The 26672-nt window shown below is 48.0% G+C and overlaps 1 protein-coding gene across 1 annotated transcript in view; it reads left to right on the top strand.

Moving 5' to 3' along the window:
* TBX21 (T-box transcription factor 21) overlaps positions 1-26672 on the top strand; it is a 96817-nt gene that overhangs the window by 27424 nt on the left and 42721 nt on the right. Inside the window, exon 5 of the mRNA XM_038754285.1 lies at positions 21690-21754. Within this exon, the coding sequence (XP_038610213.1) occupies positions 21690-21754 (65 nt within the window). The remainder of the gene's footprint in view (positions 1-21689; positions 21755-26672) is intronic.

The following is a 26672-nucleotide window of genomic DNA, read 5'->3' as shown; positions in this document are numbered from 1 at the left end:
AGCCCTTACTATGTGCCAAGCACTGCAATAAACCCTGGGGTCTATACAAGACAATGAGATCGAACACAGTCCCTGTCCCTCATCAAGTGCTCTGCACACAGTAAGCGCTTAATAAATACGATTGATTGATTGATCAAGGTCTAGGTAGGATGGAGAGCAGGTATCTCATTTCCATTTTACCGAGGCACAGAGAAGTTTGGTGACTTTTCAAAGGTCACGCAGCAGGGAAGTGATAGAGCTGAGATTAGGACCCTGGTCCCGGGATTCCCAGGGCAGGGCTCTTTCCACTAGTCCACACTGCTTCCTGAATCCTTCTAATGCTGCAAATTTGGAAGGGCAGGTCAGAGCCGGAGGGGCACTGAGTCTGGAAAAAGGGAGAAGCTCTGAGAAAACACAGAGCTTTGCAGTCAAAATGAAAAATCATAAAATCATAGGATCAATCAGCCAATGGTATTTATTGAGCGCTTACTGGGTGCAGAACACTGGGCTGAGCGTTTGGGAGAGTACGATGTAACAGAGTTGATAGATTGATAGACGTGTTCCCTGCCAACTTGCCAACTTGTACTTCCCAAGCGCTTAGTACAGTGCTCTGCACACAGTAAGTGCTCAATAAATACAATTGATTGATTGATTGCCCATAACTAGTTTACAGTCTAGAGGGGAGGCCCAGGCCCCTCCAGAAGTCATCTTGTCCATCCCCCTGCCACCAGAGAGTGAACTTCATTTATTCATTCATTCAATCATATTTATTGAGCCCCTACTGTGTGCAGAGCTCTGTACTAAGCGCTTGGAAAGTACAATACAGCAATAAAGACAGACAATCCCTGCCCACAACGAGCTCACAGTCTAGAAGGGCGGGAGAAAGACATCAGTACGGGTAAACAGGCATCAATATAAATAAATAAAATTATAGATATATGATCTTCCACAACTCCCCGTGCTTCAGTTAATCCATCCATGGTATTTACTGAGCGCTTACAAGTGGGCAGAGCACTGTACTAGGTGCTTGGGAAAGTGCAATGCAATAGAGTTGGTGGACAGGATCCCTTCTCCAACCTCGTGGTCAAGAAATCCTTCCAGAAGTCCAGTCTGCACCCCTCCTGCTGTCACTAATGGAGCTGGAGGGTGGGAGTGTGGCGGCCCATCCAGCCCCATGCCAGTCAGTCATTCCTACTTATTGAGCTCTTACTGTGTGCAGAGCACTGCACTAAGCGCTTGGGAGAGTACAATAGAACAGACGCATTTTCTGCCCACAGCCAGCTTACAGTCTAGAGGGGGAGACAAACATTAAATAAATGACAGAAACGGACTCAAGTACTGGGGGGCCGGGACGGGGAGGAATAAAGGGAGCAAGTCAGGGCGACGCAGAGGGAGTGGGAGAAAAGGAAAGGAGGTTTCAGTCAGGGAAGTCCTCTAGGAGGAGTTGGGCCTTCAATTGCCAATCGACCTTGTTTATATGTTTGTATATATTTTTTACTCTATTTATTTATTTATTTATTTATTTTATTTATACATATCTATTCTATTTATTTTATTTTGTTAGTATGTTTGGTTTTGTTCTCTGTCTCCCCCTTTTAGACTGTGAGCCCACTGTTGGGTAGGGACTGTCTCTATATGTTGCCAATTTGTGCTCCCCAAGCGCTTAGTACAGTGCTCTGCACGTAGTAAGCGCTCAATAAATACGATTGATGATGATGATGATGATGACCTTGGCAATCCCCCTCTGGGCCACTGTCCTTCGCCAGGCCCTTGCTCCCCAGAAGCAATCAATCAATCAATCAATCGTATTTATTGAGCGCTTACTGTGTGCAGAACACTGTACTAAGCGCTTGGGAAGTACTAGTTGGCAACATAAGCAGCAAGCTTCTCCTGTATAGTACCCATGGAAACGGCGGGGTGGGGACAGGCACCAGGAGAGAGCCACCTCTGGGCCCCCAACCGAGGGGTGCCGGGCGGCGGGCCCGGCTCTCAGTCCTGGGTCAGTGCCCACGCCCCCGCATCCTGTTCGCCCCTCACCCGGCAGTCCCGGCACCACCCTCCTGGCATCGAGGGGGGCGGGCGGAAGGGGGTGGGAGGCGAGAGGGGTCGAGCCCCTCGCCCCCCGGGGCCGATGCTGCCTTCTCTCCGCAGCGCCCGCTCCTGAGCGTGAAACCACAAAAATGGCTTGTGGTTGAGTTTCTATCAGGCCTTAAACTTCACCGTGGCTTTCTACTATGACTCACTAGCTGGAGTGGGGATGGGAGTGGTGGGGAGGGGGTCACAGATGATGGCGGCCGACCCCCTCCGCTCTCCTCCGCTGGTCCTGGCGGTGGGGTCCTCCCCCACGGCTGAGGACGGGGCTGAGAGGCCCCCTGACCTTGACCCTTGACCTTGGGGTCCCCCCTGCCCTCTTTCAGGGAGGGAGAGTGGCATCTTTGGCAGCACTTCGGGGTCCGCCCCTCCATCTCTGGAGAATGGGGAGGTGGGGGACCTCTTCTCCCAGTAAGGCAAAGGCTCTCCCCACTCTTCGACCTCACCGGCGGGGTGTCAGGACCCTCCCATTCCGAGGCAGCTTCCTGCTGGGGGTCCTGCGTGCAAATTCTGCTCTGGCCGGCGGGGTGTCGGAACCCATCCGTTCTGAGGCAGCTTCCTGCTGGGGGTCCTGAGTTCTAATTCTGCTCCAGCCTCTGCCATGCCCTGTGCCTCTGAGAGAGCCGCTCTGGGTCTCGTTTGGGTCAGGCCTGACTTCTTCCAGGATTGGGCCTGGCGGGCGGGGGGGATCCCAGGGCCTTGAGGGGCTTCGCGTTTCTTGAAGCAGCGTGGCTCAGTAGAAAGAGCACAAGCTTGGGAGTCAGAGGCCATGGGTTCTAATCCCGGCTCCGCCACATCTGCTGTGTGACCTTGGGCAAGTCGCTTCACTTCTCTGCGCCTCAGTGACCTCATCTGGCAAATGGGGATGAAGACTGTGAGCCCCCCGAGGGACAACCTGTTCACCTTGTATCCCCCCCAAGCGCTTAAAACATAGTAAACGCTTAACAAATGCCATCGTTGTTATTATTGAAGAGGAAAGAGACCCCTCCTCTCTGCCCACCCCACTCCCTTCCCCATCCCGGCCCCTGGTGGTCCTGCTCTCCTCCCCCCCCTCCCCCCCCGCCGCCCCCTGTATTTGGGCATTGCAGCCCCCCATCCCCGCCCCCTCCCCGGGCCCTCCTTCCTGTTTCCCTCGGCCTCAGTCTCCCCCCCAGCCCTCCAGCTGGAGCCCCCCAACCCCACCCCGGGGGGACAGGGGGGCTGGGGGCTCCTAGGCCCTGTCCGCAGAGGGGTTTCCTCTCCCCACTCCCCATCCCACCCACCAGGCAGAAACCGTGCCCTAGCTAGGGTTGGGGGTGGTGAGGTGGGATTCTCCAGCTTGGTCCAGGGGGGTCGTGGATCACCATTCATTCATTCATTCATTCATTCATTCATTCGTTCATTCATTCAACTTTATTTATTGAAGGCTTACTGTGTGCAGAGCACTGGACTAAGCGCTTGGAAAGTAATAATAATAATAATGATGGCACTTATTAAGCTCTTACTATAATAATAATAGCATTTATTAAGCGCTTACTATGTGCAAAGCACTGTTCTATATGTTGCCAACCTGTACTTCCCAAGCGCTTAGCACAGTGCTCTGCACACAGTAAGCGCTCAATAAATACGATTGATTGATTGATTGATTCTAAGCGCTGGGGACGTTACAAGGTGATCAGGTTGTCCCACAGGGGGCTCACAGTCTTCATTCCCATTTTACAGATGAGGTAACTGAGGCCCAGAGAAGCCAAGTGACTTGCCCAAAGTCACACAGCTGGCGGAGTCAGGATTTGAACCCGTGACCTCTGACTCCAAAGCCCGTGCTCTTGCCTCTGAGCCAAGCTGCTTCTCTATCATCATCAATCGTATTTATTGAGCGCTTACTGTGTGCAGAGCACTGTACTAAGCGCTTGGGAAGTACAAGTTGCCAATGTACAAGTTGGCAACATATAGAGACAGTCCCTACCCAACAGTGGGCTCACAGTCTGAAAGGGGGAGACAGAGAACAAAACCAAACATACTAACAAAATAAAATAAATAGAATAGATATGTACAAGTAAAATAAATACATAAATAAATAGAGTAATAAATATGTACAAACATATATACATATATACAGGTGCAACTATGTGCAAAGCACTGTTCTAAGCACAATTCGGCAACAGAAAGAGATGGTCCCTACCCACTATCCCCATCGCCTCGTCCGGAGGCCAGATTAGAACACAGGTCATGGGTTCTAATCCCCGCTCCACCACCTATCGGCTGTGTGACTTTGGGCAAGTCACTTCATTTCTCTGGGCCTCAGTTACCTCATCTGTAAAATGGGGATGAAGACTGTGAGCCCCCCGTGGGACAACCTGATCACCTTGTATCCCCCACAGCGCTTAGAACAGTGCTTTGCACAAAGTAAGCGCATGACAAAAACATCATTATTATTATTATGTGGAGCGCAGATTCACTCTTTCAATCGTATTTATTGAGCGCTTACTGTGTGCAGAGCACCCTACTAAGCGCTTTCAGTGGAAAGAGCCCGGGCTTCGGAGTTAGAGGTCATGGGTTCAAATCCCGGCTCCTCCAATCGTCAGCTGCGTGACTTGGGGCAAGTCACTCAACTTCTCTGTGCCTCAGTTCCCTCATCTGTAAAATGGGGATTAAGACTGTGAGCCCCCCTCCCCTCCCTCCCCGTGGGACAACCTGATCACCTCGTAACTTCCCCAGCGCTTAGAACAGTGCTTTGCACATAGTAAGCGCTTAACGAATACCATCATTATTATTATTACAAGTCAGCAACATAGAGATGCGGTCCCTATCCAACAACGGGATGGGGGAGCCGCCCCTTCCCCGACCCCACTCTCCCTCCCGCCCCCTACTCCAAACGGGGGTCGGGGCCGCCGCTTGGCACGTACTGAGCGCCTAATCCTACTGAGCACTGTACTAAGTACTTGGGAAGTACAAATTGGCAACATATAGAGGCGGTCCCTACCCAACAGCGGGCTCACAGTCTAGAAGAAGCCAACTTGTACTTCCCAAGTGCTTAGTACAGTGCTCTGCACACAATAAACACGATTGAATGAATGAAAAGTAAGCGCTCAGTAAATACGATTGAATGAATGAAAGAGCCCGCTGTTGGGTAGGGACCGTCTCTAGATGTTGCCAACTTGGACTTCCCAAGCGCTTAGTACAGTACTCTGCACACAGTAAGTGCTCAATAAATACGATTGAATGAATGAATGAATTACTCTATTTATTTATTTTACTTGTACGTATTTATTCTATTTATTTTACTTTGTTAATATATTTCGTTTTGTTGCCTGTCTCCCCCTTCTAGACTGTGAGCCCGCTGTTGGGTAGGGACCGTCTCTAGATGTTGCCAACTTGGACTTCCCAAGCGCTTAGTACAGTACTCTGCACACAGTAAGTGCTCAATAAATACGACTGACTGAATGAATGAATGACTATTTATTTATTTTACTTGGTTAATATATTTCGTTTTGTAGTCTGTCTCCCCCTTCTAGACTGTGAGCCCGCTGTTGGGTAGGGACCGTCTCTAGATGTTGCCAACTTGGACTTCCCAAGCGCTTAGTACAGTGCTCTGCACACAGTAAGCGCTCAGTAAATACGATTGAATGAATGAATTACTCTATTCAGTTTACTTGTACATATTTATTCTATTTATTTTGTTTTGTTAACATCTTTTGTTTTGTTGTCTGCCTCCCCCTTCTAGACTGTGAGCCCGCTGTTGGGTAGGGACCGTCTCTAGATGTTGCCAATTTGTACTTCCCAAGCGCTTAGTCCAGTGCTCTGCACACAGTCAGCACTCAATAAATACGATTGAATGAATGAATGAGCCCGCTGTTGGGTAGGGACCGTCTCTAGATGTTGCCAACTTGGACTTTCCAAGCGCTTGGTACAGTGCTCTGCACACAGCAAGCGCTCAATAAATACGATTCAATATAATAATAATAATAATTTTGGTATTTGTTAAGCGCTGACTATGTGCAAAGCACTGTTCTAAGCGCTGGGGAGGATACAAGGTGACCAGGTTGTCCCATGTGGGGCTCACAATCTTAATCCTCATTTTACAGAAGAGGTCTGTGAGGCACAGAGAGGAGAAGCAGCGTGGTTCAGTGGGAAGAGCCCGGGCTTTGGAGTCAGAGGTCATGGGTTCGAATCCCGGCCCCGCCACATGTCTGCTGTGTGACCTTGGGCAAGTCACTTAAATTCTCTGAGCCTCAGTTACCTCATCTGTAAAATGGGGATGACGACTTTGAGCCCCACGTGGGACAACCTGATCACCTTGTATCTCCCTAGCGCTTAGAACAGTGCTTTGCACATAGTAAGCGCTTAACAAGTGCCATCATTATTATTATTATTATTATTATTATTAAGTGACTTGCCCAAGGTCACCCAGCTGACAATTGGCAGAGCCGGAATTTGAACCCATGACCTCGGCCTCCCAAGCCCGGGCTTTAGACTGTGAGCCCACTGTTGGGTAGGGTAGGAGGCCTTCCCAAACTGAGCCCCTTCCTTCCTCTCCCCCTCGTCCCCCTCTCCATCCCCCCCATTTTACCTCCTTCCTTTCCCCACAGCACCTGTATGTATGTATATATGTTTGGACAAATTTATTACTCTATTTATTTATTTATTTATTTATTTTACTTGTACCTATCTATTCTATTTATTTTATTTTGTTAGTATGTTCGGTTTTGTTCTCTGTCTCCCCCTTCTAGACTGTGAGCCCACTGTTGGGTAGGGACTGTCTCTATATGTTGCCAGCTTGTACTTCCCAAGTGCTTAGTACAGTGTGCTGCACATAGTAAGCGCTCAATAAATACGATTGATTGATTAACAAATGCCATCATCATTATTATTATTAAGTGACTTGCCCAAGGTCACCCAGCTGACAATTGGCGGAGCCGGGATTAACAGTGCTTTGCACTTAGTAAGCGCTTAACAAATGCTATTATTATTATTATTATTATTATTATTATGTGATTTGCCCAAGGTCACCCAGCTGACAATTGGCGGAGCCGGGATTAACAGTGCTATGCACATAGTAAGCGCTTAACAAATGCCATCATCATTATTATTATTATCATTAAGTGACTTTCCCAAGGTCACCCAGCTGACAATTGGCGGAGCCGGGATTAACAGTGCTTTGCACATAGTAAGCGCTTAACAAATGCCATCATCATCATCATTATTATTATTATTAAGTGATTTGCCCAAGGTGACCCAGCTGACAATTGGCAGAGCCGGGGTTAACAGTGCTTTGCACACAGTAAGCGCTTAACAAGTGCCATTATTATTATTATTATTATTAAGTGACTTTCCCAAGGTCACCCAGCTGACAATTGGCGGAGCCGGGGTTAACAGTGCTTTGCACATAGTAAGCGCTTAACAAGTGCCATTATTATTATTATTATGTGACTTTACCAAGGTCAACCAGCTGACAATTGGCGGAGCCGGGATTAACAGTGCTTTGCACATAGTAAGCGCTTAACAAATGCCTTCATTATTATTATTATTATTATTATTATTGAGTGACTTGCCCAAGGTCACCCAGCTGACACTTGGCAGAGCCGGGATTTGAACCCATGACCTCGGCCTCCCAAGCCCGGGCTCTAGCCCGTGAGCCCACTGTTGGGTAGGGACTGTCTCTCTCAGTTGCCAGCTTGTACTTCCCAAGCGCTCAGTCCAGTGCTCTGCCCACAGTAAGCGCTCAATAAATACGATTGATGGATGGATGGATGGATGGATGGATGGATGGATGGATGGATGGATGGATGGCTCAGTGGAAACAATACAGGCTTTGGAGTCAGAGGTCATGGGTTCGAATCCCAACTCCACCACATCAATCAATCAATCAATCAATCGTATTTATTGAGCGCTTACTATGTGCAGAGCACTGTACTAATCCCGGCTCCGCCACATGTCTGCTGTGTGACCTTGGGCAAGCCACTTAACTTCTCTGAGTCTCAGTTCCCTCATCTGTAAAATGGGGATTAAGACTGTGAGCCCCACGTGGGACAACCTGATCACTTTGTATCCCCCCAAGCGCTTAGAACAGTGCTTTGCACATAGTAAGCGCTTAACAAATGCCAACATTATTATTATTATTACATGTCTGCTGTGTGACCTTGGGCAAGTCACTTAACTTCTCTGAGCCTCAGTTACCTCACCTGTAAAATGGGGGTTAAGACTGTGAGCCCCGCATGGGACAACTTGATCACCTTGCATCCCCCCCGGCGCTTAGAACGGTGCTCTGCACATAGTAAGCGCTAAACAAATGCCATCATTATTATTATTATTATGGATGGATGGATGGACGGATGGATTTCCACCGAGCCCCTCCGCTCGAATGAATGATGCTGATGATTCTTCTAATTCCGGGGAGGAGCAGGAGGGGCGGTCCGGGCCCCGGTGGGGGGGGAAGCAGGGCCGGGCCCCCCCCCCCCGCCCCCCGGCCCGCGGCCTTTCCCAGCTTCGAAGAAACGGCTCCTTTTAGAGGAAAGCGAGATCGAGAGGGGAAGCGGGGGCTCCGCCGCCGTGTCGCCTGTGACCTTGATTTTCCAGGCGGGGGGAGGGCCCTTGGCTGCGCCCCCCGCCCCAGCCCCCCAGTCTGACTCAGAGCCGGAGCTCAGCGCTAACCGCACCCAGGCCCGGCCCCGGCCTCCTCAGCCACCCCGCCTCTCCTGGGCTCTGCCGCCAGCAACAGGGATCATCAGCATCATCATCACAATAATAATAATCATCATCATCAATCGTATTTATTGAGCGCTTACTGTGTGCAGAGCACTGGACTAAGCGCTTGGGAAGTCCAAGTTGGCAACATCTAGAGACGGTCCCTACCCAGCAGTGGGCTCACAGTCTAAAAGGGGGAGACAGAGAACAAAACCAAACATACTAACAAAATAAAAGAAATAGGATATATACAAGTAAAATAAATAAATAGAGTAATAAATATGTACAAACATCATCATCATCATCATCATCAATCGTATTTATTGAGCGCTTACTGTGTGCAGAGCACTGTATTAAGCGCTTGGGAAGTACAAGGTTGCAACATCTAGAGACAGTCCCTACCCAACAGTGGGCTCACAGCCTAGAAGGGGGAGACAGAGAACAAAACCAAACATACTAATCATCATCATCATCATCATCAATCGTATTTATTGAGCGCTTACTGTGTGCAGAGCACTGGACTAAGCGCTTGGGAAGTCCAAGTTGGCAACATCTAGAGACGGTCCCTACCCAACAGTGGGCTCACAGCCTAGAAGGGGGAGACAGAGAACAAAACCAAACATACTAATCATCATCATCATCATCATCAATCGTATTTATTGAGCTCTTACTATGTGCAGAGCACTGTACTAAGCGCATAGGGAAGTACAAATTGGCAACATATAAGAAACAGTCCCTACCGAACAGTGGGCTCACAGCCTAAAGGCGGGGAGACAGAGAACAAAACCAAACATACTAACAAAATAAAATAAATAGGATATGTACAAGTAAAATAAATAAATAGAGTAATAAATATGTACAAACATATACATCATCATCATCATCATCATCATCATCAATCGTATTTATTGAGCGCTTACTGTGTGCAGAGCACTGTACTAAGCGCTTGGGAAGTACAAGGTTGCAACATATAGAGACAGTCCCTACCCAACAGTGGGCTCACAGTCTAAAAGGGGGAGACAGAGAACAAAACCAAACATACTAACAAAATGAAATAAATAGAATAGATATGTACAAGTAAAATAAATAAATAAATAGAGTAATAAATATGTCCAAACATACACACATATATACAGGTGCTGTGGGGAAGGGAAGGAGGTAAGATGGGGGGATGGAGAGGGGGACGAGGGGGAGAGGAAGGAAGCGGCTCAGTCTGGGAAGGCCTCCTGGAGGAGGTGAGCTCTCAGCAGGGCCTTGAAGGGAGGAAGAGAGCTAGCTTGGCGGGTGGGCAAAGGGAGCAGGGCATTCCAGGCCCGGGGGAGGACGTGGGCCGGGGGTCGATGGCGGGACAGGCGAGAACGAGGCCTAACGGTGAGGAGGTGAGCGGCAGAGGAGCGGAGGGTGCGGGCTGGGCTGGGGAAGGACAGAAGGGAGGTGAGGTAGGAGGGGGCGAGGGGATGGATGGACAGCCTTGAAGCCCAGGGGGAGGAGTCTTAATGTCATAATAATGACATTTACCATGTGCAAAGCACTGTTCTAATAATAATGATAATAAGATCATCATCATCACAATCACAATAATAATAATGGCATTTACCATGGGCAAAGCACTGTTCTAATGATAATGATAATAATAATATCATCATCATCACAATCATAATAATAATAATGGCATTTACCATGTGCAAAACACTGTTCTAATGATAATGATAATAATAATAAGATCATCATCATCACAATCATAATAATAATAATGGCATTTACCATGTGCAAAGCACTGTTCTAAAGATAATGATAATAATATCATCATCATCACAATAATAATAATAATAATGGCATTTACCATGTGCAAAGCACTGTTCTAAAGATAATGATAATAATAAGATCATCATCATCTCAATAATAATAATAATAATAATAATGGCACTTACCATGTGCAAAGCACTGTTCTAATAATAACAATAATAATGGCATTTGTACTTCCCAAGCGCTTAGTCCAGTGCTCTGCACACAGTAAGCACTCAATAAATACGATTGATTGATTGATTATTAAGCGCTTATTCTGTGCAGAGCACTGTTCTAAGCGCTGGGGAATTTACAAGGTGATCGGGTTGTCCCCCAGAGGGCTCACAGTCTTCATCCCCCTTTTACAGATGAGGGAACTGAGGCCCAGAGAAGCGAAGTGACTTGCCCAAAGTCAATCAATCAATCAATCAATCAATCGTATTTATTGAGCGCTTACTGTGTGCAGAGCACTGGACTAAGCACTTGGGAAGTACAAGTTGGCACACAGCTGACAAGTGGTGGAGCTGGGAAATTAATGATGGCATTTATTAAGAGTTTACAATGTGCAAAGCACTGTTCTAAGCGCTGGGGGAGGTTACAAGGTGATCAGTTTGTCCCACGGGGGGCTCACAGTCTTCATCCCCATTTGACAGATGAGGGAACTGAGGCCCAGAGAAATTAAGTGACTTGCCCAAAGTCATCCAGCTGACAAGTGGCGGAGCTGGGATTTGAACCCATGACCTCTGACTCCAAAGCCCGGGATCTTTCCACTGAGCCACGGTGCTTCTAAGCACTGGGAAAATACAAGGTGATCAGGTTGTCCCACTGGGGGGGCTCACAGTCTTCACCCCCATTTTCCAGATGAGGGAACTGAGGCCCAGAGAAGTTAAGTGACTTGCCCAAAGTCACACAGCTGACGGAGCCGGAATTTGAACCCATGACCTCCTACTCCAAAGTCTGGGCTCTTTCCACTGAGCCACACTGCTTCCCCAATAATAGTAATGATGGCAGCGTGGCTCAGTAGAAAGAGCCCGGGCTTGGGAGTCAGAGGTCATGGGTTCTGATCCCGCCTCTGCCACTTGTCTGCTGTGTGACCTTGGGCAAGTCACTTCACTTCTCTGGGCCTCAGGTACCTCATCTGTAAAACGGGGATGAAGACTGTGAGCCCCACAGGGGACAACCTGATCACCTTGTAACCTCCCCAGTGCTTAGAACAGTGCTTTGCACATAGTAAGTGCTTAATAAATGCTATTATTATTATTATTATTATTATTATTATTATTATTATTATTATAGAGCCCGTGCTTGGGAGTCAGAGGTCATGGGTTCTGATCCCGGCTCCACCACTTGAATGCTGTGTGACCTTGGGCAAGTCACTTCACTTCTCTGGGCCTTAGTTACCTCATTTGTAAAATGGGGATTAAAACTGTGAGCCCCCCTGTGGGACAACCTGATTACCTTGTAACCTCCCCAGCGCTTAGAACAGTGCTTTGCATATAGTAAGCACTTAATAAATGCCATTATTATTATTATTATTATTATTATTATTCTCTGGGCCTCAGTTACCTCATCTGTAAATGGAGTGAAGACTGTGAGCCCCACGGGGGACAACCTGATCACCTTGTAACCTCCCCAGTGCTTAGAACAGTGCTTTGCACATAGTAAGTGCTTAATCATTATTATTATTATTATTGTTATTAAAGAGCCCGGGCTTGGGAGTCAGAGGTCATGGGTTCTGATCCCGGCTCCGCCACTTGTCTGCTGTGTGACCCTGGGCAAATCACTTCACTTCTCTGGGCCTCAGGTACCTCATCTGTAAAATGGGAATGAAGACTGTGAGCCCAATTCATTCATTCATTCAATCAATCGTATTTATTGAGCACTTACTGTGTGCAGAGCACTGTACTAAACGCTTGGGAAGTACAAGCTGGCAACATATAGAGACGGTCCCTACCCAACAGCGGGCTTACAGTCTAGAAGGGGGAGACAGACAACAAAACAAAACACATTAACAAAATAAAAGAAATAGAATAAATATGTACAATTAAAATAAATATATGAATAGAGTAATAAATATGTACAAGTGGGGCAACCTGATTACCTTGTAACTTCCCCGGTGCTTAAAACAGTGCTTTGCACATAGTAAGCGCTTAATAAATGCTATCATTATTATTATTATTATTATTAAAAAGCCCGGACTTGGGAGTCAGAGGTCATGGGTTCTGATCCCGGCTCTGCCACTTGTCTGCTGTGTGACCTTGGGCAAGTCACTTCACTCCTCTGGGCCTCAGTTACCTCATCTGTAAAATGGGGATGAAGACTGTGAGCCCTACATGGGACAACCTGATCACCTTATATCCCCCCCAGCGCTTAGAATAGTGCTTTGCACATAGTAAGCGCTTAGCAAATGCCATTATTATTATTATTATTATTTATTAAGCACTTTATTTATTTATTAAGCACTTACTATGTGCGCTTAACAAATGCCATTATTATTATTATTTATAAAGTGCTTACTATGTGCAAAGCACTGTTCTAAGCACTGGGGAGGTTACAAGGAGATCAGGTTGTCCCACGGTGGGCTCACAGTCTTAATCCCCATTTTACGGATGAGGGAACTGAGGCCCACAGAAGTGAAGTGATTTGCCCAAAGTCACCCAGCTGACAATTGGCAGAGCAAGGATTTGAACCCGTGACCCCTGATTCCAAAGCCCGTGCGCTTTCCACTGAGCCACGCTGCTTCTCATGTTAAGTGCTCACTATGTGCCAAGCACCGTTCTAAGCGCTGGGGTGGATACAAGGTGATCAGGTTGTCATTCATTCATTCTATCGTATTGATTGAGCGCTTACTGTGTGCAGAGCACTGGACTAAGCGCTTGGGAAGTCCAAATCGGCAACAGGTAGAGACAGTCCCTACCCAACAACGGGCTCACAGGCTAGAAGCAGCGTGGCTCAGGGGAAAGAGCCCGGCCTTGGGAGTCAGAGGTCATGGGTTCTAATCCCGACCCCGCCACCTGTCTGCCGTGTGACTTTGGGCAAGTCACTTAACTTCTCTGGGCCTCAGTTACCTCATCTGTAAAATGGGGATTCATTCATTCAATCATATTTATTGAGCGCTTACTGTGTGCAGAGCACTGTACTAAGCGCTTGTTAGACTGTGAGTCCCACATGGGACAACCTGATCACCTTGTATCCCCCCCAGCGCTTAGAACAGTGCCTTGCACATTGTAAGCACTTAACAAACGCCATCATTATTATTATTAGAAGGGGGAGACAGACAACAAAACAAGTAGACAGGTTGTCCCACGTGGGGCTCACAGTCTCAATCCTCATTTTACAGATGAGGGAACTGAGGCACAGAGAAGTGAGGTGACTTGGCCAAGGTGACACGGCAGACACATGGCAGAGGTAGGATTAGAACCCACAACCCCTGACTCCCAAGCCCACGCTCTTACCACTAGGCCATGCTACTTCTTGAGGATGTGGGACTCAAGGAACTTCACGATGTCCCCTCTCCATCCTCCTCCAGGATCTTCCCAGACTGAGCCCCCTCCTTCCTCTCCCCCTCCTCCCCCTCTCCATCCCCCCACCTTACCTCCTTCTCTTCCCCACAGCACCTGTATAGATGTATATATGTTTGTACAGATTTATTACCCTATTTATTGATTTATTTTACTTGTACATATTTATTCTACTTATTTTATTTTGTTAATCTGTTTTGTTCTCTGTCTCCCCCTTCTAGACTGTGAGCCCTCTGTTGGGTCGGGACCGTCTCTATATGTTGCCAACTTGGACTTCCCAAGCGCTTAGTACAGTGCTCTGCACACAGTAAGCACTCAATAAATGCGACTGATTGATTGATTGATTGATTGATTGATTGATGGGGCTGTCTGGTTCTGATCCCCTGCATCTCCCCGGACCCGGGCCCTAGGAGCCCAGTTCTGCGAGGGGCCAAAACGGGTTCTGGAGAAAGTCAGTTTGGTCCTAAGCGCTTAGTACGGCGCTCTGCACACAGTAAGTGCTCAAGAATTGTACTTTCCAAGTGCTTAGTCCAGTGCTTTGCACACAGTAAGCGCTCAATAAATACGACTGAATGAATGAATGACCCCAGGGAGGTGCCCAGAGATGGGAGAGGAAGAGACTTTCGGTTCTGCCCTCGGCTTCACCCTTCTCCCCCAGGATAGCTATTAACAACAGCGCTTAGAACAGTGTTTTGCACATAGTAAGCGCTTAATAAATGCCATCAAAAAAGAAAACGCCAGTAGCCCCCGCCTCCTTCCACCTCCGCCAAGCTCCCCAGAGTCAGTTGCCTGGGCAGAAGGGACCCCAGTGATTCAGAGTCCTGGGAAATAAGGGGTTCTTCCCATTCCCTTCCCCGTCCTCAGCATCATAACTGCCCCCGTCCCCCACCCCGCGCACCCCCAGCCCCTACTCCTCGCAAGATCAATCAATCAATCAATCGTATTTATTGAGTGCTTACTGTGTGCAGAGCACTGTACTAAGCGCTTGGGAAGTACAAGTTGGCAACACATAGAGATGGTCCCTACCCAACAGTGGGCAGATGTTAGCAATTGGGACTCCTGGGTTCCTCACTCTGCTCTGCGCCCTTCCTTTCATTCGATCGTATTTATTGAGTGCTTACTGTGTGCAGAGCACTGTACTAAGCGCTTGGGAAGTACAAGTTGGCAACATATAGAGACGGTCCCTACCCAACAGTGGGCTCACAGTCTAGAAGAGTCCTTCCCTCTCCAGCAGCCTGGTTTAAGTAGAAAGAGCCCGGGCTTGGGAGTCAGAGGTTGTGGGTTCTAATCCCAGCTCTGCCACTTGTCAGCTGTGTGACTTTGGGCAAGTCAAATTACTCTATTTATTTATTTATTTTACTTGTACATATCTATTCTATTTATTTTATTTTGTTAATATGTTTTGCTTTGTTCTCCATCTCCCCCTTCTAGACTGTGAGCCCACTGTTGGGTAGGGACCGTCTCTATATGTTGCCAACTTGTACTTCTCAAGCGCTTAGTACAGTGCTCTGCACACAGTAAGCGCTCAATAAATATGATTGATTGATTGATTGATTCTCTGGGCCTCAGTTACCTCATCTCTAAAATGGAGATGAAGACTGTGAGCCCCACGGGGAGCAACCTGATGACCTTGTATCTACCCCAACGCTTAGAACAGTGCTTGGCACATAGGAAGCGCTTAAACAAATACCATTATTATTATTTTTTTGCTGTGTGTCTGAGCCCTCCCTGTCCCCTCTCTGGTTTCCCCTCCTGTTCTCCCTCTCTGCTGGAAGACCGACCACCCCACCCCCAGGAGAGAGTGCAGACTGTGAGCCCGCTGTTGGGTAAGGACCATCTCTATAAGTCGCCGCCTTGTACTTCCCAAGCGCTTAGTACAGTGCTCTGCACACAGTAGGCGCTCAATAAATACGATTGAATGAATGAATGAATGAATGAATGAAGGGGGATGGGGGAGTGTTTGGGGGAGGATGGTCAGCTGTGGAATCTCCATGGAATGAAGGGGCTGGGTAGGAGCTGTCCCAAGTTCTCTAGAGAGGGGCGGACAAGAAAAACAAACTGTATGACTTCGAGACTGGAAGTTCCTAGTGGGCAGGGATCATGTCAACCCTCTCTGTTGAACTGTGTGCTCCCAAGCGCTTAGTACAGTGCTCTGAGCACAGTAAGTACTCCATAAATACCATTGACTGATTGAAAGAGGAGGAGGAGGAGACGTGGAAAAGGAGGAGGAGCAGGGAGGGCGAACAAACGGTAGAGAAGAGTCTGGGGTTGGGGCAAAGTTGAGTCATGGATTTCCAGTTCCTGAAAAGGGGGTGCACAGTATTGAGAGAGGGGAATAGCTCCCCTGGAAACTGAAGTTGTGACCGGAGAGGTGAAGGTTACAGAGCAGAAAGAACTTCCAGGCTGGGTGGGATGGGAGGCCTAGGGATGGGCAAAAGAGGAAGAGTGTAGGACAGGGCAGGGAGCAAATAGTAAGCAGAGTGGCCTGGTGGAAAGAGTCCTGGCCTGGAATAATAATAATAATAATAATAGTATTTGTTAAGCGCTTACTATGTGTCAAGCACTGTTCTAAGCACTGGAGATACAAGGTAATCAGATTGTCCCACGTGGGGCTCACAGAGCCCGGGCTTGGGAGTCAGAGGTCATGGGTTCAAATCCTGACTCTGCCAATTAGCTGTGTGACTTTGGGCAAGTCACTTCACTTCTCTGGGCCTCAACTGCCTCATCTGTAAAATGGGGATGAAGACTGTGAGCCCCACGTGAGACAACCTGATTACCTTGTATCCTCCCCAGTGCTTAGAACAGTGCTTTGCACATAGTAAGCACTTAAAACCCACCATCATTATTATTATTATTATTTTACAGATGAGGGAACTGAGACACAGAGAAGTTAAGTTAAGTTAAGTTAAAGCTCAACATGTCGAAGACTGAACTCCTTGTCTTCCCTCCCAAACCTTGCCCTCTCCCTGACTTTCCCATCTCTGTTGATGGCACTACCATCCTTCCCATCTCACAAGCCTGCAACCTTGGTGTCATCCTCGACTCCACTTTCTCATTCACCCCTCACATCCAAGCCGTCACCAAAACCTGCCGGTCTCAGCTCCGCAACATTGCCAAGCTCCGCCCTTTCCTCTCCATTCAAACCGCTACCCTGCTAATTCAAGCTCTCATCCTATCCCGTCTGGACTACTGCACTAGCCTTCTCTCTGATCTCCCATCCTCGTGTCTCTCTCCACTTCAATCCATACTTCATGCTGCTGCCCGGATTATCTTTGTCCAGAAACGCTCTGGGCATGTTACTCCCCTCCTCAATAATCTCCAGTGGCTACCAATCAATCTGCGCATCAGGCAGAAACTCCTCACCCTGGGCTTCAAGGCTGTCCATCCCCTCGCCCCCTCCTACCTCACCTCCCTTCTCTCCTTCTCCAGCCCACCCCGCACCCTCCGCTCCTCCACCGCTAATCTCCTCACTGTACCTCGTTCTCGCCTGTCCCGCCATCGACCCCCGGCCCACGTCATCCCCCGGGCCTGGAATGCCCTCCCTCTGCCCCTCCGCCAAGCTAGCTCTCTTCCTCCCTTCAAGGCCCTGCTGAGAGCTCACCTCCTCCAGGAGGCCTTCCCAGACTGAGCCCCTTCCTTCCTCTCCCCCTCATCCCCCTCTCCTTCCCCCCCCATCTTACCTCCTTCCCTTCCCCACAGCACCTGTATATACGTATATATGTTTGTACATATTTATTACTCTATTTATTTATTTATTTATTTATTTTACTTGTACATATCTATTCTATTTATTTTATTTTGTTAGTATGTTTGGTTTTTTTCTCTGTCTCCCCCTTTTAGACTGTGAGCCCAATGTTGGGTAGGGACTGTCTCTATATGTTGCCAATTTGTACTTCCCAAGCGCTTAGTACAGTGCTCTGCACATAGTAAGCGCTCAATAAATATGATTGATTGATTGATTGATTGATTAAGTGGCTTGCCCAAGGTCACACAGCAGACAAGTAGCAGAACTGGGATTAGAACCCACGTCCTCTGATTCCCAAGCCCATGCTCGTTCCACTAAGCCACGCTGCTTCTCTGCAGAAGTCAGAAGATAGAGAACCTGGATTCTAATTCTGGCTCTATCACTTACCTGCTGGCTGACCTTGGGCAAGTCACTTCACTTCTCTGTGCCTCAGTTTCCTCAACTGTAAAATAGGGATTAAATACCTGTTCTCCCTCCTACTTAGACTCTGAGCTCTGAGCTTTTTTAGACTGTGAGCCCACTGTTGGGTAGGCACTGTCTCTCTATGTTGCCAACTTGTACTTCCCAAATGCTTAGTACAGTGCTCTGCACACAGTAAGCGCTCAATAAATATGATTGATTGATTGATTGATGAGGGATTGGGACCAACCAAATTGGACCAACAAAATCCCCATCTGTAAAATGAGGATGAAGACTGTGAGCCCCATGTGGGACAACCTGATCACTTTATATCCCCCCAGTGCTTAGAACAGTGCTTTGCACATAGTAAGTGCTTAACAAATACCATTATTATTATTATTATTATTATTATTAAATTAATTTGTACCTACCGCAGAGCTTAGAATGGTGTTTGCCATACAGTAAGCATTTAACAAATGCCATAAAAAATAGACACAGGATTTATTAAGCACTTACTGTATGCAAAACGCTGTACTAAACTCTGGGAGAAAATTCACAGGTGGGAATTGGAATTAGACACGGTCCCTGCCTTTCGGGGCACTCACAATCTAAGATGGGAGGGAGTATTTATCACTGGATCTGTCTTATTCAGCTGAGAGGAGGGGGATGAGGGCTTCCTGGAGGCTGGGGGATGGAAGCAATGACCTCTCCAGGTGATGACGATGATGATGTTGAGGAAGAGTAGTGCTTGGGGTACGGGAGAGGGGGCCGTTCAACTGGGATATTAGCTCTGACACTTCCCTGCCCCACCATGCCAAGAGAGGGAGGGAAAGGACTGGTCACTAGGAGCGATTATGTATATGTACATATCTATAATTCTATTTCTATTAATGCCTGTTTACTCGTTTTGATGTGAGTATAGCTAAAATTCGATTTATTTCTATTGATGCCTGTTTACGTGCTTTGATGGGTATATGGCTATAATTCTACTTATTTCTATTGTTGCCTGTTTACTTGTTTTGATGTCTGTCTCCCCCTTTCTAGACTGGAAGCCTGGTATGTTCAGGGATTGTCTATCACTGAATTGTAATAATAATGATGGTATTTGTTAAGCGCTTGCTATGTGCAAAGCACTGTTCTATATGTTTGTATGTTTGCCTGTTTACTTGTTTTGATGTCTATCTCCCCCTTTCTAGACTGGAAGCCCGGTGTGGGCAGGGATTGTCTATCGCTGAATTGTAATAATAATGATGGTATTTGTTAAGCGCTTACTATATGCAAAACACTGTTCTAGGCGCTTGGGGAGATACAAGGTGATCAGGTTGTCCTACCGGGGGGGGGCTCACAGTCTTAATCCCCATTTTACAGATGAGGGAACTGAGGCCCATTGTACTTTCCAAGCTCTTAGTACAGTGCTCTGCACACAGTAAGCACTCAGTAAATACGATTGAATGAATGAATGAATCCAATCCCACCTTGACCAGGGCGTGGTCTCAAGTGTCAACGACGTCAAGGGTCTTTAAAGGGGCAGAGGGCAGGGGGGCGCAGGGTTCACAGGCCTCCCGCTTGCCCCTGCCAGGCTGCTGCGGTCCCTGGGTATGGAGGAGCCAGCCCCTGAACTCCTGCTGACCTCCATGCCCCGGGGTGGATGGGGTGGTGGTTGGCAATGCTTGGGCAGTGGTGTCAGAGCGAAACTGCGTCTGGGGTGGAAGATGCATGTTGTTAGTATGTTTGGTTTTGTTCTCTGTCTCCCCCTTTTAGACTGTGAGCCCACTGTTGGGTAGGGACTGTCTCTATATGTTGCCAATTTGTACTTCCCAAGCGCTTAGTACAGTGCTCTGCACATAGTAAGCGCTCAATAAATATGATTGATTGATTGATTGATTGAAGAGTGGGTTCAGATTCGAGATCACATGGCTGCCTCAGTGCCAGGCCCCGGGCCTGCTGTGCTGCCGCCACGCTGAGTCTAGCTTCCCCTCCGGAGCCGGGACAGCTTCTCCGGGATGGCTCGGCCCCTCCCTTCAGAGGAGAAGTTATCTGGGGACGGGTCAGGTGGGGGATGTCAACCTGGAGGTATCTATGGGTCCCGACTGGAGTAAGTGGGTCGAACTGCAGCAGGAGAGACCATGGGGAGACAACAGGCAGAACTGCCTGGGTGATGGCACCGGGCACAGCTTCTTGTTCTGCCTCGGCAGGTGACCCTGGGGGTGGGCACCAGTCTGGTGTCCCTGGTGGGGTAGAGAGGGGCCAGGACCACCCCCTTGGGCTCTACCAGTGGAGAGAGCTGGTCTGCCGGCTCCTGAGCTGTGTGCCACCCTGCTCAGCCTAGCCAGCCAAAGGCTCTGTCTCCCAGCCAAGGACTCCTCTGCCCCTGAGATCAGCACCCAGATGCAGTGTGGCTCAGTGGAAAGAGCCCAGGCTTGGAAGTCAGAGGTCATGGGTTCTCATCCCTACTCCGCCATTTGTCAGTTGTGCAACTTTGGGCAAGTCACTTCACTTCTCTGGGCCTCAGTTCCCTCATCTGTAAAATGGAGGTTAAGACTGTGAGCTCCACGTGGAACAGCCTGATCACCTTGTATCCTCCCCAGCACTTAGAATAGTGCTTTGCACATAGTAAGCGTTTAACAAATACCATCATTATTATTATTATTACTGGGTGGCTTTCTGGTCACCCACCGCATGCTTAGGAGTGGACCATCTCCATTCCCTCTCTATCCCTGACTCTCCCTCTAGTGATTCAGCAGGGACCATCCAACATCCTTAACTCTCCCCTCTCTATCCCTGACTCTCCTTCCAGGGACTCAGCATGGACCCTTCAACACCCTTGACTCTCCCCTTCCAACCCCAGTTCTCCCTCAGGGACCCAGCACAGGCCATCTATCCAACACCCTGACTCTCCCCCTCCATTTTGAGTCTCCCCCAGTGACCCAGCACAGACCATCCAACAACCTGCTCTCCCCTCTCCACCTCTGGCTCTCCCTCCAATGACCCAACACGGACCTTCAGACACCGCCAACTCTCCCTTTTCTGTCCCTGACACCTTCCCGCCAGCGATCTGGCATGGACCATCCTTTCTCCATCCCTGATTTTCCCTCCAGTGATCCAGTGTGGATTATCCATCCCTAGATCTGTCCAGTCCTTTTTATTATTATTATTACTACTACTTCTGCTAATAGCAGTGGTATTTGTTAAATTCTTCCTATGTGTCAGACACTGTACTAAACGCTGGGGTAGTGCAAATCAGGTTGGACACAGTCCCTGTCCCAAATACGATTGAATGAATGAATGAATGTGGGGCTCACAATCTCAACCTCCATTTTACAGATGAGGTAACTGAGGCCCAGAGAAGTGACAAGGCCACAAAGCGGACAAGTGGCAGAGCCAGGATTAGAACCCATAACCTTCTGATTCCCTGGCCCAGGCTCTATCCACTACACCATGCTGCTTCTCTACATCTGGAGGGTGAGAACCTCTAGCCCTTCCTCTGTCTTTTCTCTCCCATCCAGCCCCAGCTCCTACTTCTGGAGGGAAGAGGAGCAGAACTCTTCCCTGATGGCTGCTGGACATTCAGGTGAGGAAAATCCTGCCATCTTTGCTCTTGGATCTGTGACTTTCGGGCATTTGGTATTTGCCCCACCCTCAGTCTCGCAGCATTTATGTGCAGATCTATAAATTATGTATTATGATTTATTTATTTATATTCATGTCTGTCGCCCACTCTCGACTGAAAGATCCCTGTGGGCAGGGAACGTGTCTACAAACCCTGTTGTATTCTTCTCTCTCAAGCACTTCGTACATTGTTCTGCACACAGTAGGTATTCAATAAATACCACTGATCTACTGATTAGTTGATCTCAGGCTTCAAGTGGAAACCAAGCTGGATCCGAATCATCAGGGTTGGACGCAGTAGAGACCCTGTTTGTACCTTAATGAGTCCCAGGTGCTAGAACTCTACTTCACATCCTGGGTTCTGGCTGAGGTGGAGGGGAGGTTGGAGGGATAAATTGTATTATTTTTACTAGTATTATTATTATTATATTTGTTTGGTACTCACTAGATGACCAGCACTGAAGATACCAGTTAATTAGGTTAGACATTGACTGTCCCTGTTCCACATTGGGCTCACAGTCTAAGAAGGAGAGGGAACAGGTATTTAATCTCCATTTACAGTTGAGGAAAATGAAGCACAGAGAATCAATCAATCAATCCATCAGTGGCATTTATTGAATGCTTACTGTGTGCAGAGCACTGTATTAAGTGCTTGGGAGAGTACAACAGAGTCTGTAGACATGTTTCCAGACCACAGTGAGTTTCCAGTCTAGAGGGAGAAGTTATGTGACTGGTCCAAGTTCACACAGCAGACAGGTGGTGGAGCTGGTATTAATAATGATGGCATTTATTAAGCGCTTACTATGTGCAAAGCACTGTTCTAAGCGCTGGGGCGGTTACAAGGTGATCAGGTTGTCTTACAGGGGGCTTACAGTCTTAATCCCCATTTTACAGATGAGGGAACTGAGGCCCAATGAAGTGAAGTGACTTGCCCAAAGTCACACAGCTGACAATTAGCCGAGTCGGAATTAGAACCCGTGATCTCTGACTCCAAACCCCAGGCTCTTTCCACTGAGCCACACTGCTTCTCGCTGGTATTAGAAACCAGGTCCTCTGACTCCCGGGCCTGTGCTCATTCTCCTAGGCCATGGTGCTTAATAATTGTGGCATTTGTTGAGCACTTACTCTGTGCCAAGCATTGTACAAAGCACAGAGGTAGATAGCCATCAATCGCATCTACTGAGAGCTTACTGATCACTGTACTTAACGCTTGGGAGAGTAAAAGTATAATAGAGTGGATAGACATGTTCCCTGCCCACAAGAAGCTTAGAGCTAGAGGCCTGGGAGTCTGGAGGTCTTGGGTTCTAATCCTGCCTCTGCCACTTGTCTGCTGTGTGACCTTGGACAAGTCACCTCACTTCTCTGTGCCTCAGTTTCCTCATCTGTAAAATGGGGATTAAGACTGTGAGGCCCACGTGGGACAGGGACCGTGTCCAACCTGCTTTGCTCATATGCACTCCAGTGCCTGCCACACAATAAGCCCTTACCGGAATTATTATTATTAATTCATTCATTCAATTGTATCTATTGAGTGCTTACTGTGTGCAGGGCACTGTACTAAGCGCTTGGAAAGTACAATGCAGCAACAAAGAGAAACAATCCCTGCCCACACTGGGCTTACATTCTAGAAGGGGGGAGACAGACATCAAAACAAGTAAACAGGCATCAATATAAATAAATAGAATTATAGATATATGCATGCAGCGTGGCTCAGTGGAAAGAGCCCGGGCTTTGGAGTCAGAGGTCATGGGTTCAAATCCCGGCTCCGCCAATTGTCAGCTGTGTGACTTTGGGCAAGCCACTTAACTTCTCTGTGCCTCAGTTACCTCATCTGTAAAATGGGGATTATGATTGTGAGCCCCACGTGGGACAACCTGATCACCTTGTACCTCCCCAGAACTTAGAACAGTGCTCTGCACATAGTAAGTGCTTAATAAATGCCATTATTATTATTATTATTATATATACACAGGTGCTGTGGGGCTGGAATGGGGGGAGAGCAAAGGGAGCAAGTCAGGGCAGCAGGGAAGGGGGGAGCTGAGGGAAAGGGAAGCTCAGGCTGGGAAGGCCTCTTGGAGGAGGTGAGCCTTCAGTAGGGCTTTGAAGGGGGAAGTGTGGTTGTTTGGCAGATTTGAGGAGGGAGGGTGTTCCAGGCCAGTGGTAGGATGGGGGCCAGGGGTCGATGGGTGGGACAGGCGAGAACGAGGCCCAGTGAAGAAGTTCGCAGCAGAGTAGTGGAGGGTGCGGGCTGGGCTGGAGAAGGAGAGAGGGGAGGTGATGTAGGAGGGGGCAAATATGATTGATTGATTGATTAAGGGGGCGAGGTGATGGAGAGCTTGGAAACCAATAGTGAGGACTTTTTGCTTGATACAGAGGTTGATAGGCAACCACTGGAGATTTATGAGGAGGGAGGTAACATGCCCTGAACGTTTCTGTAGAAAGATAATTCAGGCAGCAGAGTGAAGTATGGACTGAAGTGGGGAGAGACAGGAGGTTAGGAGATCAGAAAGGAGACTGATGCACTAATCCAGTTGGGATAGGATGAGTGATTGTACTAGCGTGGTAATTATTTTCTGAATAATATTATTTAGTCTCTCCAGTTTTCCAAGACACAAGGCTCATGTCTCCAGTGTCTGGGGGTGCCCCCTCCCAGCCCCCCACCAGTTCAAAGTCATTTTACACTTTAGAATCAGCCCACTCACCCAGCTGTGAGGGGTCAATGTTGACCGGACCAGCGTGGGCCCAGGCAAATCACTTCAGTGACTGGCTTGGCCCCGAGACAGGGGACCCATGGGATCCCGGGGCCAGTGATAGGCTGCCAGCATGTCATGGGCAGGGAATTACCTGCTAATTCTGTTGTACTGTGCTCTCCTGTGTGCTTAGTACGGTACTCTGCATGTAGTAAATGCTCAATAAATACCATTGATTGATTGATTGATTGAGGAGGGGCTCTGGCATCCTGTGAGAGAAGGACAGTTCTATTCTAGTCTGTATTCAGCCGAATCCACCCCCTGCCCCTCTGGGGATCCAAGTCAGAGACCCCCCTCAGCTGTCCCAAGGAATGCCCTGCCATGACCCGCAGGTCCCCCACAAAGATGAGAGCCATGAACAGCACACTCCTTCGTGGTCATTTCACTCATTCATTCATTCAATCATATTTACTGAACAAGTACCATATGCAGAGCATTGCACTAAGAGGTTCGGAGAGTACAATATTCATTCATTCAATCGTATTTATTGAGCGCTTACTGTGTGCAGAGCACTGTACTAAGCGCTTGGGAAGTATAAATTGGCAACATATAGAGACAGTCCCTACCCAAAGATATATACAGGTATATACATATGTATGTATACAGATATATACATATATATATGTGTATATATATATATATGTATGTTCTGTAGGAATGGAAGGGAGGATGAGTGAAGGAGCAAGTAAGAGCGGCACAGAAGGGAATGGGAGAAGAGGAGAGGAGAGCTTAATCAGCGAAATCTTCTTGAAGCTGTGCCTTCAATAAGGTTTTGAATAATAATAATAATCATGATAATTATGGTATTTGTTAGGCGCTCACCATGTACTGCTCCAAGTACTGGGGAAGATACCAGGCAATCAAGTCGTCCCACGTGGGGCTCACAGTCTCCATCCCCATTCCACAGATGAAGAAACCGTGGCACAGAGAAGCCAAGTGACTTACCCAAAGTCACACAGCCGACAAGTGGCAGAGCCGGAATTAGAACCCATGACCTCTGGCTCCCGAGCCCAGGCTCCTTCCACTAAGCCACACTGCTTTGAAACGGTGAAGAATAATTATCTGTCTGATATGAGGAGGGAAGGGATTCCAGGCCAGAGGTAGGAGTTAGGCAAGAGATAGAGAGATAGTATAGCAATAAACAGAGTTGGTAGACACACTCCCTGCCCACAATGAGAATACAGTCTAGAAGGAGAGAAAGACATTAATATAAATAAATAATAGATATGTACATATGAGCTGGGGGGTTGGGGAGGGTGGATAATAATAATGATGGCATTTATTAAGCACTTACTATGTGCAAAGCACTGTTCTAAGTTCTGGAGAGCTTACGAGGTGATCAGGTTGTCCCACGTGGGGCTCACAGTCTTAATCCCCATTTTCCAGATGAGGGAACTGAGGCCCAGAGAAGTTAAGTGACTTGCCCAAAGTCACACAGCTAAGTGGCGGAGCCGGTATTTGAACCCATGACCTCTGACTCCAAAGCCCGTGCTCTTTCCACTGAGCCACGCTGCTTTGTGAATAAAGAGAGTAAAACAGGATGATGCAAAAGGGAGTGGGAGCAAAGGAAATGAGGCCCTAGTCAGGAAAGGGAGAGAGAACTTGAGCAGAATTAAAGTTGGTGGATCAGTTCAGCTGCCTCATAGCTGGAGTCAGAGGTGAAGTTGCGGCTTTTCCGGTGTATCTGGAGTCCTTGGCGGGCCCTGTGAACCCACTATGGGCCAGAGACTGTGTCCGACCTGAGTCTAAGCTGAGAGGATGAAGATGGTGGAAAAGATCAGGAGTACTGGATGATGATCAATCAATCAATCAATCAATTGTATTTATTGAGCGCTTACTGTGTGCAGAGCACTGTACTAAGCGCTTAATGATAATAAGCGCTAATAATGATGATGAGAATGATGAGCAAAGTTTCCCACCAGAAACAACAGTTGAGTCTTGGGCCTGAGACTTCAGGAGTGAGAGGCTGAATAGAGGAATTGTTTAGAATGTCAGGCTCAGAGGATGAAGCAGGTGGAGAAGGTTGGGAGGACTGGATGATGAGGATGAGGACGATGATGATAACGAAGAAGAAGTCTCTCATCAGGAACAACAGTCAAGCCTTGGTCCTGAGACTTTAGGCGGGAGAAC

Source organism: Tachyglossus aculeatus, chromosome 11 (genome assembly GCF_015852505.1).
Source record: "Tachyglossus aculeatus isolate mTacAcu1 chromosome 11, mTacAcu1.pri, whole genome shotgun sequence".
Taxonomy (NCBI): Eukaryota; Metazoa; Chordata; class Mammalia; order Monotremata; family Tachyglossidae; genus Tachyglossus; species Tachyglossus aculeatus.
This window is presented reverse-complemented; position numbering and strand designations above follow the sequence as displayed.